The sequence below is a fragment of the Oryza brachyantha genome, chromosome 3, assembly GCF_000231095.2.
Source record: "Oryza brachyantha chromosome 3, ObraRS2, whole genome shotgun sequence".
NCBI lineage: Eukaryota > Viridiplantae > Streptophyta > Magnoliopsida > Poales > Poaceae > Oryza > Oryza brachyantha.
In genome coordinates this window covers 26,987,468-27,002,432 of record NC_023165.2, presented here as the reverse complement: position 1 = coordinate 27,002,432, position 14,965 = coordinate 26,987,468, and the positions used below count along the sequence as shown (strand labels likewise).

The window sequence follows — 14,965 nt, the reverse complement described above, 5'->3', positions numbered from 1 at the left end:
GTCCTAGAGTTATATTGTTTAAGTGCGAGCCTATTAAGTTGTTTAAGCAATTCTAATGATAACCGTCTATCCCATCATTTAAAGGCTAATTAAAGTATGTGTAATACTTGCCAAACCAGTGATCACTAAAAACAATCTTAGAAGATCGGATCGAACAAGGGCAGTTCAAGATTGGGGTTAACGTGAATAAAGTCCATCTAGGATTAAGCGGTTTTTAACTATTAAGTAATGGTCCAGGGTGACCTAGCAGCCTAAATTCCTAAAGTAGACAAATCTCTGGGCAAACATTAGTATTGTTGAAGATAACCCTGATAGATCGAACTGAACCAAGACAGTATAAGATTAAAGTCAACAAAACACGGTTTAGACCAAGATAACCCTAATGGGATTGAGTAATTAATTATAATTTTTTTCTTAGTCTTTTTACTAGCGGTACTTCTGCCTTATACTCCCTTCATTTTTTGAGCATTTTTCTCATCTTAAAGAGGTATCACTATTTTTTAATATAAAATTTAAGTACCTTCTCGTATCTAATATATCAAAAGGTACCAAATTTTACATAGAAAACAACGTTACCTTAAAATTGCTCTTATTTTTTATTTGATGTTGTTGACTATTGGGTTTGATTTTTTGTCTTATTCAAAATTTTGTGCAAGTATACAAAATTATAAGCCATGCTTAAAGTTACTTCAGTAATAAACTAAATACAAAATAATACTTAATAATTATATAATTTTTTAAATAAGATAATTTTTTAAATAAGATTAAAAATCAAGTACATCAAATAAAAATAATCCGAAAGGTATTGGAAGTACACTTGAAGTCACATGAGATTGGTACACTTAATTGGCATTTAAGCGTCCATCTCGTCGCAATCGATCGACAAGTACGGCGTCGCCATTTAAGTGCATCTTCGTCTTCGTGGAGTCACGTCATCCATGACACTAGCTAGGGAGCATTCTCCTCCACGACCTGCTTAATAGAAAGAGTGCCATTCACGGCAGTGGAAAATCAACGAGATTTCAGCCATACTCCCTTCATCCTGTAGAAAAATAAACTTATGCTTATGAACATGGATGTGTGCATATTAATGGATAGAAATTCGGTCATAACCATAGATAACAAAAAAATTCGGACTTTCTGAGATTTGGATATATTTTTTTTACCATCTACGGACATTCTGAGGTTTCGGGCCTGCTCGATACCACGGTTTGCACGCTAAATGGTCAAGTTAAAAAAAATTAAATTTAAATTTTATATTGTAAATAACATTTGGTTGAGTTTTGTAACACCAAGCCTGCCTCTAAAATCCGCTCTACATATCATCCCGCTTACACTCTACATATTGCTTACGCTTTCGTCCTTGTTTCATATAAAATAGTTAATTTGGGGATACCATAAAACACCAAGTCTTATAAGCAGAAACTCGCCTATATAAACTTTGAAGGTGTTACTAAACCATAACTACATAACTACTTCTGGACCACATATGCTAACCCACACTACTGCTAGACTTTAAATGAGTTGGGGTGTTATAAGTTTCACTGCTAGCCAACAACATCTATGATGCCGTATAAAACAAAGAAAAATCATAAAAATTGCACATGCTTTGTCTCTCGTGGTAAATAATCCTATGGAAACCGTTTTTAAATAAATAGATGACCAAGTCATTTCTTTGAAATCTCTATGAAATTGGCTACTCTAGATGAATTTTGGAGGAAAATTAGCATGGGATCCTATCCAACCATTTTTCTTCTTGTGATTTTGGCTTCTACGTTTTTTCTATGTACGAATCAAATAGTAACAGCTTGGAAACTTCAACGTGCTTTAAAATCCCACATAAATTAAGTGAGTATGATTTTCCATTTTTATATTTGTTCTATTTCTCACTCCGATAGATAATGTTTGATACTATTGAATTTCTAGATATTTGTTTAATTATTTGACTTTTTTAAATTTTCTACGGATATGTAAAATTATAAAACTTTAATGATAAAACAAATAACAGTAAAATAAAATAATTATTATGTATATTTTTTAAATAACATAAATGATAAACCGTATATATAAAAATCAATCATGTTAAACATAAAAAAGCTCGAATTAAAACGATACTACGCTAGAGCAAGTTCAATAGTATGGCCAACTAGTAGCTCCAATTCATATATAGCCAATTCATACAATAGTTACCTACAAAACATTAGTGTGTCTTGGAGTCCGTGTGCAACTGGCTATAAATTAGTAGCACACATCTTTTCTCTCTCCCATCTTATCTCTTTAAAATATACTTATAGCGGGCTTATAACAACCCTTCGTCACAAGAGTCCTCATTCCTCAAAATCGTGTAAAACCTCCCAGGAACCAATTTTCGAGGGTGATTCGGTTTTGGTAAACCCCACTCATGACGAACGACGAAATTAAGGCACTGTCTTCAAAATGACAAAAGTTTTATCATTTTAAAGCATTTTTTGGTAAAATGGATCTAAACACTAGGATAAGAAAATGACAACTTTGCATTTAGCATTTGGTAGTCTAGAATAGCAAACTTTGTCAAAAAGTGCATAGAGACGTGGACCACCTCTCACCTTTACCAAAAAAGTGGCAACTTTTGCATACCTCTAAACACTAACTTACAAAAATACAATGCCAAAATTTTTGCCACTAAAATTTTTATCATTTATCATTTGTCATTCAAAATGCCTCTACACATGGCCTAACTAATCGCTTCATCCGCTAGATACGTAGGATCGGCTGGCTTGGGATCGTGTTCTTGTGGCGCTTGATTTTTCGCTGCCCTTTTGGCGCTTTTCGCTCGGTCCTCTGCTCCCACCAACACGTGGCCCGATAATCCCATCCTTTTGTTTTGTTTTCTTTTATTTTTTTAACTTTACGTGTTTTCTTCTCTCTTCCAACCGAAAGTACAAACTCTATATATATAGTTATATCATTCACATGAGATTTAATAGTGTCCATATTTTCTATTAGGTGGGAGCAGAAACAGTTATAAAAATGTTTTTAATCATGAACGTGTAGGGAGTAGCTGCACCTGATAGTAGAATCTAATTTTCATATATATATATATATATATATATTATATTGTAAATGTAAATATATTGTTCACGCTATCACTCCGGAGATGGCGACGGCAGCCAGGGAGACAGGAGAGCCCCCGGAGCGCACACACACACGCACCATCAATCAGCCCGACCCGACGCGAAGGCGATGATGCTTCCTCCCTCCGCTCGTCAGCGCGCGGCGATAGCATGGGTTGATGGATGTGTGGACGTGTGGTGCGGCTCAATCTGTCGCCGTGGCACCTCGCGCGCGCCTCGCGCTTCCGATCGGCCACGCCTACGACCGCCGCCACCCGCATGCAGATGCAGCGACCGCCCCGGCGTGTGCGTGCGCTACGTCCGTCCAAGACGTCCTCCGTCATGTTATCTTGCATCTCATCTACCATTATTATACATATAATAAAAGCATATAGGACGCTAACACTTACCGAAACCCCGTTGATTAGTAGCACATGTTGACCCACGACGACGACGGATTAATATCCCTGCCACGCACACGCAATTAGTAGAAGCAAGCTCGCTGGAACTACTAAACTAAACTATAGAGCGATCGAGTGATGTATGTAACTAGTTTCCCCTCAACTTTTTTTTTTCAAATCCCTGTCATATCGAATATCTGATACTAACTAGAAGATTAAATATAGATTATTAATAAAATGCACCCATACTTTAAGACTATTTCGCCTGACGAATCTATTAAGCCTAATTAGTCCATGATTAGCAAATGTAATGTCATGGTAAAAATTTGCTAATCATGAATTAATTAGGCTTAAAAAATTTGTCTATTAAAATAACCTTTATTTATCCGATTAGTTTCGTTATTAGTCTATATTTAACACTACTAATTTACGTCCAAACATCTAATTTGACAAGTACTTAAAAAAAAGTCACTTTGAATCCAAAGCTTAGCCGGGTCGCAGCAGCTGTAGCACGGCTACGTGATCGCGTGCGTCGCGATCGCGTCAGCAAGTGCATCACGCGCCCCCACCCCACTCCATCCGCTCGGCCGCTCGCCGAGTATAAACAAAGCTCGAAAGCGGCGAGGCGGCCTAAAAGGTGGGGCGCCCGGCCGCTACACCCTCCGTTGTCTCCGTCTCCTGCGCGCGCGCGGTGGCCGGCCGCCGGAGATAGATCGATCGAGATGGGCTCGGAGGCGGCGGCCGCGGCGGCGGTGGTGGTGGCGGTGAACGGCGAGCGGTACGAGGCGGCCGGGGTCGACCCGTCCACGACGCTGCTCGAGTTCCTCCGCACCCGGACCCCCGTCCGCGGCCCCAAGCTCGGCTGCGGCGAAGGTGAGCTGCGCCATCTCCTCCTCCGTCATCGGAATCTTGAGCTCCGGTCGATCGGTGCAACCGCTGCATATATATTTTCCTACCGATTTGTTCCATGTTGTTTCATCTTTTCATGGGTCGAGTGAATTTGGTCTGCTTGTGTTTGCTAGCTAGTGTTTTTTTCAGAGGTGACACGCCCTATGATTGCTACTGTTTTGTGAGCTCTGTTAACCCACCTGGTAATCACTGTAGTTACTGTACTGATGCGTCCATATTAATTAGTTCCACGGCATGTGAAAGCTAGGAACATGGTCTCCAGGAAGAGGACTAAATTAACCCAATCCTGCAGAACCTTTTCTTCCTGGAACAGGTTGGCAACAAACCTACTACAGTATTAGTTTAGCAAGCTCAATCACTACAGAACTTAGAATAAGGGAAAGCTGCTCAAGCCCTCCAAAGCGTCACTTCGCATTAAAATGGGAATATTTCCACCATCCTAAAAAAATATTCTACGAGCGATTTTTTGTTTTCTTTTTTGAGGAAGATAGCACTCGGAAAAGGTGTGGCGGTGGAGAGTACTGTACTGCTAGATTGTCTTACAGTGGTTGGTTGGAGCTCTCAGTCCTAACAACGAATATTTCAACGTTGCTAACAGCGATTTGTACTTTTCAGTTTTTTGTTTGCCTTTGGTTGTCTTATCAGTACCTTATTATACTTTATTATACTAGGTACTAGACACAATCTCATTGGTCGCTACTGTGCAGTTAGTCAATTCTGCGACCTTCGCGGGGCGTTTAGCGGCGGAAATGAAAATTTTTAAATGTTACGTCAGACGTTTGACCAGATGTGGAAAGGGTTTCGGGTACGAACGAAAAAACAAATTTCACGGCTCACCTAGTAACCACGAGACGAATTTTTTGAGACTAATTAGTCCGTCATTAGCGCGTATGGGTTACTTAGCACTTATAGTTAATCATGGACTAATTAGGCTTAAAAGATTCGTCTCACGTTTCTCATGTAACTGTGTAATTAGTTTTTCATTTCATCTATGTTTAATGCTCTACTTAGGTGCTTAAAGATTTGATGTGAATGTTTTTTGGGGAAATTTTTGAAAGCAAAGAGGGCCTCAGACTTGTCTACTGAAAATTGTTTTATTACCATTTTTAGCTTGTAAACTTCCTCACTGCATGCTTATTTGACACGACTCCCACTACGATCTAATGTCAGATAAAACAACCCATCTAAGAGCAGTATAATAGCAGCCTATAAATCAGCTATAGGCATACCTTAAATAGATAAGGAATAAGAGAAGAAAGGTAGGCTACTAATTTGTAGCCAGCTACACATGAGTTTCAGTGTATATGACATGTGAGACCATATACTAATGTTTTATAGTATATAAATTAACTATTAGATTAACCATATATATGAATTGGAGCCAGTAGTCTGCTATCGAACTTGCTCTAATCAGCTATTAGATATTATCAATTGATATAAACTCTATCCGATGTTTAATTGGTATAGATGAAGACAATCCTCCTAACTGTTTGGTCAACAAAGATACAAAATAATGGGATCACTGATAACGATGTACGCATAGCCGAGGGACCATGTTCCATAATTTTTTCTTTGAAGCGATATATATATATATATATATATATATATATATATATACACGCGCGCGCGCGCACGAGGAATTTACGAAAGTTAATCCGATAGAGCAAGTGCATAGTCTCTCTATTTAATAATAGATGATGTTATTATTGACTTTTTGAGACGTGTTTTATCATTTCTCTTATTAAAATATTTATATAATTATTATTTATTTGGTTATGATATATAAATCAATCATATTTTAATTATAAATTAAAATTTTCATATATTTGTATAAAGTTTATGAATAAGATGGATAATCAAACATGTGACAAAAAAAATGTCAATACATTGTCATTAAAATTTGAAATGACAGCTAATCAGTATCAGAAATAATAAGTGTTCAATACACGTCACTATTACTTAGGATTTTACTACGAGAAAACAATGTTAATTACTGATTTACTGCGCAAGTAGTTGAGTTTTTTTAGCTGAAGTTGCACGGTAATTATTGGGGATTATTTTTTTTTTCCTTTCAGGTGGATGCGGCGCATGCGTGGTGGTCGTGTCCAAGTACGACGCGGCCGCCGACGAGGTGACGGAGTTCTCGGCGAGCTCCTGCCTGACGCTGCTCGGCAGCCTGCACCTCTGCGCGGTGACCACCAGCGAGGGCATCGGCAACTCCAGGGATGGCTTCCACCCCGTGCAGCGCCGGCTGTCCGGCTTCCACGCCTCGCAGTGCGGCTTCTGCACCCCGGGCATGTGCATGTCCATCTACTCCGCGCTCGCCAAGGCCGACAGGGCGTCCGCCCGCCCCGCGCCGCCGCCGGGGTTCTCGAAGCTCACCGCCGCCGAGGCCGAGAAGGCGATCTCTGGGAACCTCTGCCGCTGCACCGGCTACAGGCCCATCGTCGACGCCTGCAAGAGCTTCGCCGCCGACGTCGACCTCGAGGACCTCGGCCTCAACGCCTTCTGGAAGAAAGGCGCCGACGAGCGCGCTGACGCCAGCAAGCTGCCGGCCTACTCCGGTGGCGCCGCCGCCGTCTGCACGTTCCCGGAGTTCCTCAAGTCGGAGATCAGGTCATCCATGGGTCAAGCGAACGGCGGTGCACCGGCGGTGGCGGTCACCGGAGACGGCTGGTTTCATCCCAAGAGCATCGAGGAGTTCCAGATGTTGCTTGACTCCAACCTGTTCGACGAAAGGTCTGTGAAGATTGTGGCATCAAACACCGGCTCCGGGGTGTACAAGGATCAAGACCTCCATGCCAAGTACATCAACATCTCGCACATTCCAGAGCTCTCAGCCATCAACAGAAGCAGCAAGGGCGTCGAGCTCGGAGCAGCCGTGTCTATCTCCAAAGCCATCGAGATACTGTCAGATGGAGACACGGTGTTTAGAAAGATCGCCGATCACCTGAGCAAGGTAGCCTCGCCTTTCGTCAGGAACACAGCAACCCTAGGAGGCAACATCATCATGGCGCAGAGGCTGGCGTTCGCGTCAGACATCGCAACTGTTCTTCTCGCTGCAGGATCAACTCTCACCATCCAGGTGGCTTCCAAGAGGACGTATCTCACCCTGGAGGAGTTCTTGAAGCAGCCTCCATGTGATTCCAGGACTTTGCTGGTCAGCATCTCTATCCCTGATTGGGGTTCAGATCATGGCATCACCTTTGAGACATTCCGTGCAGCTCCTCGTCCACTTGGCAATGCTGTCTCATATGTTAATTCTGCATTCCTGGCAAAGAGTTCAGTGGATGCAGCATCAGGGAGCCATCTCATTGAGGATGTTTGCTTGGCATTCGGCGCTTTTGGGTCTGAACACGCCATCAGAGCTAGGAAGGTTGAGGAGTTTCTGAAGGGAAAATTGGTTAGTGCACCTGTGATACTTGAAGCAGTTAGGCTGCTTAAAGGGATTGTTTCACCAGCAGAAGGCACAACACATCCTGAATACAGAGTCAGCTTGGCTGTCAGTTATCTGTTTAGATTCCTGTCTTCCCTTGCTAATGGCTTGGGTAAGCCTGAAAATGCTAATGCTCCCAATGGTTCATATACTAATGGAACCGCGAAAGAGAACAGCAGCGTGGAGTCCTCACCAGAGAATCACTCGAGGGACGACAGCTCCTTTTTACCAATAAAATCAAGGCAAGAGATGGTTTTCTCTGATGAATACAAACCAGTCGGTAAACCGATCGAGAAAGCCGGGGCAGAACTCCAAGCTTCTGGTACATAACTACATACTCTCTTAATTGAAAATCTCTATTCTCAATCCAAGCCCGCATGCTTTTTTTTTAGTTAGTATTGTGAACCGCTTCAATCTTAAATCATGCAAACCATGTTTACGGGTGATAATGGATTCAACTTTTCTACCAACAAAATTTAATGCTTGGATGTAAAATGAGGTGGATTAAACTTTTGTAGATTTTTGAGCTAAAAATTTTTAAGCATTATGTAGGGTTAAAGACCCAAAAGCCTTCCCCTACCCATGTCTAGAGCTCCTTAGAGGTTTGGGTGGTTTGGCTTCTTGAGGGAAAAACGAAATAATATATTTATAAATGAAAAATAATTTATAAATGAAACTTTTATATTCATGTTTTTAGCGATCTAAAAACAAATTCTGAAAAATAAACTAAGATAAAAACCCCAAATATTAATGTCAAATTTAATATTAAAAGTTCAAATTTTGGCTTATAAGTATAAGTATAAGTAGAAGCAAAAAGTTAAGGCTGTTGGATTTGCATAGCCTGAACATCTGAACTTGTTATGCAGGGGAGGCAGTGTACGTTGATGACATACCTGCTCCAAAGGATTGCCTCTATGGAGCATTTATCTACAGCACACACCCTCGCGCTCACATAAAAGGTGTAAACTTCAGATCATCTTTGGCTTCACAGAAAATCATCACAGTAATCACTGCAAAGGACATTCCTACTGGTGGAGAAAATGTTGGATCCTGCTTCCCAATGATAGGAGATGAAGCGCTTTTCGTTGATCAAGTTTCTGAATTTGCCGGTCAAAATATTGGTGTCGTGGTACTTGCATCTAAACCACTTGAACTTTCTTTCACATGACGCAAAACTAGAAATATGCCCGAATCTTCTTCTTTTTTTTTTTTTTACAATATTGATGCTTACCATATCCTGTTGTCTTATTGTCATCCAGATTTCTGAAACACAAAGGTACGCCTATATGGCGGCGAAGCAAGCTGTGATCGAATATAGTACCGAAAATCTTCAGCCACCAATTCTGACAATAGAAGATGCTGTCCAGCATAACAGCTACTTCCAAGTTCCCCCATTTTTAGCTCCTAAGCCAATTGGCGACTTCAACCAAGCCATGTCTGAAGCTGATCACAAGATCATAGATGGGGAGGTACCCATTTTCTCCGAACACACTAAAGCTTTTGCATGTCAATATATTAGAAGAATAATTTGATGAAATCACAATTCACTGGGCAGCAGGTGCCAAGAAAGAAAGGAATTTATAGCCTGAGTTCCTGACAATTTCAGGAGAAATACTTACACCTTTTTTTTTTGGGGGGTACAGGTGAAACTTGAATCCCAGTACTATTTCTACATGGAGACACAAACGGCCTTAGCTATCCCTGATGAAGATAACTGTATAACCATCTACTGCTCAGCGCAACTACCTGAGCTTACTCAAAATACTGTTGCAAGGTGCCTCGGCGTTCCATTTCACAATGTACGAATCATCACGAGAAGAGTTGGTGGAGGATTTGGTGGAAAGGCAATGAAAGCAATGCATGTAAGTATCTGACTAACCATAGACTCGCATTTACAGAACACTGCCTTATACCCGTGCTAACACTATGGTGACATAATATTTATATTTATGTATCATTTAATTTTATGTTAGTTAAATTACTTTTTCTAAAATAGTTATAATTGTACTTTAATGTGGTTAAAACTTATTTGTGCTAATGAATAGTGACATTTGATAATGAAATTCAATTAATTAAAAAAAGTTTATGTTTTGGACATTGCACAATTTTATCTATCATAATTATATTCAACCAAAATAATTTTATAGTTATATGTGTACCATCTACCATGCCATTAAGGTATATGTATATTAAGCTTTTATGATTATTTAGATAGCATATAGAAAAGAAGTTGATGTCCAACTGAGAGAGGTGGAAATCGTTAGATCTAGATATGACCGGAAGTTTTGTTGTTTGACAGATTGCAGCTGCGTGTGCTGTCGCAGCATTCAAGCTGCGGCGTCCGGTGCGGATGTACCTCGATCGCAAGACGGACATGATAATGGCGGGAGGGAGGCATCCGATGAAGGTGAAATACTCCGTCGGGTTCAAGTCCGATGGCAAGATCACGGGTCTGCACCTTGACCTCAAGATCAACGCCGGGATATCGCCGGACGTCAGCCCGGTGATGCCGGCCGCCATTGTCGGGGCTCTGAAGAAGTACAACTGGGGCGCTCTCGCGTTGGACATCAAAGTCTGCAAGACGAACGTCTCGTCCAAGTCGGCGATGCGGGCTCCCGGCGACGCGCAGGGCACTTTCATCGCCGAGGCCATCGTCGAACACATCGCCTCCGCGCTCTCGGTGGACACGAACGCCATCAGGAGGAAGAACCTCCATGACTTCGAGAGCCTCAAGGTGTTCTACGGGGATAGCGCGGGGGATCCTTCGACATACAGCCTCGTCACCATCTTCGACAAGCTGGCGTCATCGCCGGAGTACCAGCAGAGGGCGGCCATGGTCGAGCACTTCAACGGCGGCAACAGGTGGAAGAAGCGTGGGATTTCTTGCGTGCCGATCACCTACAACGTGAGCCTCCGGCCGACTCCGGGGAAGGTGTCCATCCTGAACGACGGCTCCATCGCCGTCGAAGTCGGCGGCGTCGAGATCGGGCAGGGGCTTTGGACGAAGGTGAAGCAGATGACCGCGTTCGCGCTGGGCCAGCTGTGCGACGACGGCGGCGAGGGCCTCATCGGCGAGGTCCGCGTCATCCAGGCCGACACCCTGAGCATGATCCAGGGAGGGTTCACCGGCGGGAGCACCACCTCCGAGACCAGCTGCGAGGCTGTTCGAAAGTCGTGCGCTGCGCTCGTCGAGAGGCTGAAGCCCATCAAAGAGAAGGCTGGCACCTTACCATGGAAATCCTTGATCGCCCAGGTGAGGATTAAGCGTTGCAAAATCTTATTTAAACCTTAAAATTCTTAATTTTTTTCAGGCAACTGTAAGCACCAGTAAGCCAGATCATTAATTGTCTCTGACGGAATAGTAAATTTGTAATTGTGATGGCAATTAATTTAATTTGCTCGTCCTCACTTTCAGGCAAGCATGGCGAATGTGAAGCTGACGGAGCACGCGTACTGGACCCCTGACCCGACGTTCACTAGCTACTTGAACTATGGAGCTGCCATCAGTGAGGTACACACTACACACCCTGATCCAAATTACCAACAGCAGCTCTCAAATTGCTGAGCTTAATCGATCTTCTGCTCAAAGCTGATGCATTTATGATCTAAAATCTGCACACTCACTCCAGGTGGAAATCGATGTGCTGACGGGAGCCACCACCATCCTGAGGAGCGACCTCGTGTATGACTGCGGGCAGAGTCTGAACCCTGCTGTGGACTTGGGCCAGGTCAGTCAATCAATCAATCTGCTAATGGCCTTCAAAACATTAATTAGATCATTGCAAGAACTAGATTTAAATAAATAGGGATATGTAATCTGAAGATGTCGTTCATGGTGGTGGTCAGGTGGAGGGCGCGTTCGTTCAGGGGATCGGCTTCTTCACGAACGAGGAGTACGCGACCAACTCCGACGGGCTGGTCATCCACGACGGCACGTGGACGTACAAGATCCCCACCGTGGACACCATCCCCAAGCAGTTCAACGTCGAGCTCATCAACAGCGCCCGCGATCACAAGCGCGTCCTCTCATCCAAAGGTGACTGACCATCTTTCACTAATCTCTTCTTCAGTTCTTCCTAAATTTCTCTCGGTGAGGAAAGAACTGAAATCTGAAATGGATGTCTGAAACTGTTGTTGTGCGTCCGTCGTCATGGCAGCCTCCGGTGAGCCGCCGCTGCTGCTGGCGTCGTCGGTGCACTGCGCGATGAGGGAGGCGATCAGGGCAGCCAGGAAGGAGTTCGCCACCGGCGCCGGCGCCGTCGGCTCGGCGCTGACGTTCCAGATGGACGTGCCGGCGACGATGCCGGCCGTCAAGGAGCTCTGCGGCCTCGACGTCGTCGAGAGGTATCTCGAGAGCTTTCCTGCAAAAGCTTAGAGACACCAACAATAATCTGCCTGGCTCGTGTGTTAGTGTAAAATATGTTTAGAAGGAAAAGTGTTTTTCTAATATAAAACCCGTGTATGTATGGGAAACGAACGCATGCTAGTAATGCTCTCTATCTTGTCTCATGGTTATCCAAATAAAAGAGAGTTTTTTATCTCGAAGGGGAAAAATTCGTTCTTTTTTAAGTGTGACCGGTCGGTGTTGGACAGTACCGACCCGAGATCCGGTGGATGCTTGCCATCCATTGGTTTATGTACATGTGGATGGAGGCAGTTTTTTAGCATATGGATATAGGTATATCTGTTGTTTGTATGCTATCTAAATAGTCATTAAAAAATATGAAACAATTTGAGAAGATAGTTTAATATAAGTTATTTCATTCCACCAACATGCAAGTTTAAATTCAACTTGTACAAGTTGGAACAAAAATAACAAAAACAATTATGGATATGCGTATACTTAGTTTCAGTTTTGTTTGTTTTTTTTGCTACAACTTGTAGAAGTTAAATTTAAACTTACATGTTTGTGGAGTAATATAACTCATATTAATCTATCTTGTTAAATTTTTTCATATTTTTTATGACTATTTAAATTGCATGCAAGCATATAGGTGTATATATACCCGTGTGCTAAAAACTGTTTTCCATACGTGGATTCATTTGGAGACGTTGATTTTTAATCCAATAGACGACAAACGCGTGTCGCGTTCTTCCCCGCGCAGCCAAATTTCAAGCCATTCTGAATCCGAGAGACAGTTTTATTGAGAAACCTGAAGTTGTTACAAATTAATTATTCGCTGATCATGATCAGTCGACGGATGTGATGTGACGAGACTTCTTTGATTTATTATCCTCTAACGTGGATCACTAGTACATGTATGATATATGGACGTAGTCGTTACATGGTCCATATATCATCCACTTAAATTAGAGAGGAGAAAGTTGTTTCCGCACGGGGAGCAAGCCATCAAGGAAACGAGAATTCAGATGCCAAGTCGTCCAGCTGCCACGCGGCATTGTTCGTCGGGATCGCCTGCTGCTGCTGATGCTGCGTCCGTGCGCCGTCGGCGCCGCCGCCGTTGCTCCGCTGCCATTGAGAGGTTGACGCCGCCGTCCGAGCGTGGGCGGCGGCGCGGTGCATGGCGATCTGCGCGTTGGTCCAGGCGAGCTCGCACTGCGCGGCGCGGATCTCGTCCTGGAGGCGGTTGATGACGCCGGCGCAGCCGTACACCGGGTCCTGCACCCGGCGGTACGCCTCCGCCGCCATCGAGTCCGCCGCCGCGCCGCGCTCCTGCACCGGGAGTTGCTGCACGCAACGCAAACGATATATAGAATTGGCACACGTACGTACGTACGACATCACCGTCAGCGCAGGCCACTATATATCTTTGCTACGAATTCTGTTACTCTCTTTCAGCATGCATTGCGTTTTCATCTATTGAGCCAGGCCATGGAGCGCGACGCCTACTTACCGCCTCATTGTTTTGCTTTTAACGAGGAAAAAACAAAATTGCTTATTAATAATTAAAAAATATTTATCGGTAAAAATTATATATATATATAATTTAAAAGATGTTAAAAATAAACTATGATAAAAAATCCTTAAAATTAACTTAAAATATAAATTTTAACTTATAAATTTAAACATAAGCGAAAAACGAAGGACTTATATTTTACACCAGCGTTCTATTCAATTGCACAGAAGACGCGCACGCATATTTACACGTCATTACAAAGAACAATAGCTAAAACGTATACTTCTTTTGTGCCAAAATATAACAAAGTAGTATGAGTATCGGTATTTCAGTATACTATACGAGTGTTCATGTGTGAGTGTGAAGTAGTTTACCTGGAGCATTCTGGCAGTGTTGCCCGCACCGAAGACACGCTGGACGCAGGCGTATCTATGGGGATCGGAGGCGGGGAAATGCGGCGCGAGGACGCAGTCGCGGGAGCACCGCCTGCGGAGGAACTTGCACGCGGCGCAGCGCCTGGAGGCGTCCTCGTCGGGGGACATGAATATCTATCTACTCTATCTAGCCGCAAGATCTCTCTCGCTCGCTCTCGGAGAGGGGGATAGATTCGCTGCAGGATTACGTGTGGATCTCGCGAAGATTTTTTTGCATGGGGAGGGAAGGGAAAGAATCGACGAAGACGACAATAAGAAGCGCACACAGCGATCGATGGCATGCGTGATGCGTCGCCTCCCTGTATGGAAGTGGCAACGGCTAGCCGCGCGCACCCGCGTTTCCGTTTTGTTTCTCTCGCGGCTCCGTTTCACGCGGGCAACGGCTAGACTGGTCGGGTTCGGGCCGTGTCCGCCGGGAGCGAACTTCGCTCGCTGGCCGAAGCATGTGAATAAAACTTTTGTAAACAGAAACTAATACGTGAATATAACTTTTATATGCATGTTTATATCAATTTAAAATCCAAATCTGAAAAATAAACTTTGATGAAAAACTCAAAATCAACTTTAAATTTAAAGTTAAAAACATAAATTTTGGGTTATAACCCTAACTCAAAAGATGAAAGTCGGTGGGTAACAGATTGCCAACATTATGTTCTAGAACTTAGTACTGGTATCATGGTTCCGTGGGAATCGGTACACACCCCGAGCTCCTACGGTGCATCCTCTGTAGCGTAAGTGTTGACAGGGCAATGTGTGCGTGGAGAAAGTATTCTGATCCCTCGAGGGGATGTCCCTTGTCTATTACATGTTATCTAAATAATTATCAAAAAATTTA

At 43.3% G+C, this 14,965-nt stretch overlaps 2 protein-coding genes across 2 annotated transcripts; one reads left to right on the top strand and one right to left on the bottom strand.

The window, feature by feature from the left end:
- Positions 1-4,141: 4,141 nt before the first annotated feature.
- LOC102704964 (probable aldehyde oxidase 2) lies at positions 4,142-12,601 on the top strand. The gene is made up of 10 exons (XM_006650643.3): positions 4,142-4,366; positions 6,478-8,160; positions 8,705-8,967; positions 9,098-9,307; positions 9,482-9,700; positions 10,138-11,091; positions 11,254-11,349; positions 11,468-11,566; positions 11,685-11,874; positions 11,996-12,601. Exons 1-10 carry the CDS (start codon positions 4,216-4,218, stop codon positions 12,211-12,213), a joined length of 4,083 nt encoding a protein of 1,360 aa, XP_006650706.2. The 5' UTR covers positions 4,142-4,215; the 3' UTR covers positions 12,214-12,601.
- Positions 12,602-13,188: 587 nt separating this feature from the next.
- Positions 13,189-14,238, bottom strand: LOC102715751 (LOB domain-containing protein 24-like). The gene is made up of 2 exons (XM_040521818.1): positions 14,071-14,238; positions 13,189-13,527 (listed from the first exon to the last, which is right to left on the bottom strand). The coding sequence occupies exons 1-2, from the start codon at positions 14,236-14,238 to the stop codon at positions 13,189-13,191; spliced, it is 507 nt and encodes a 168-aa protein (XP_040377752.1).
- Positions 14,239-14,965: the final 727 nt, after the last annotated feature.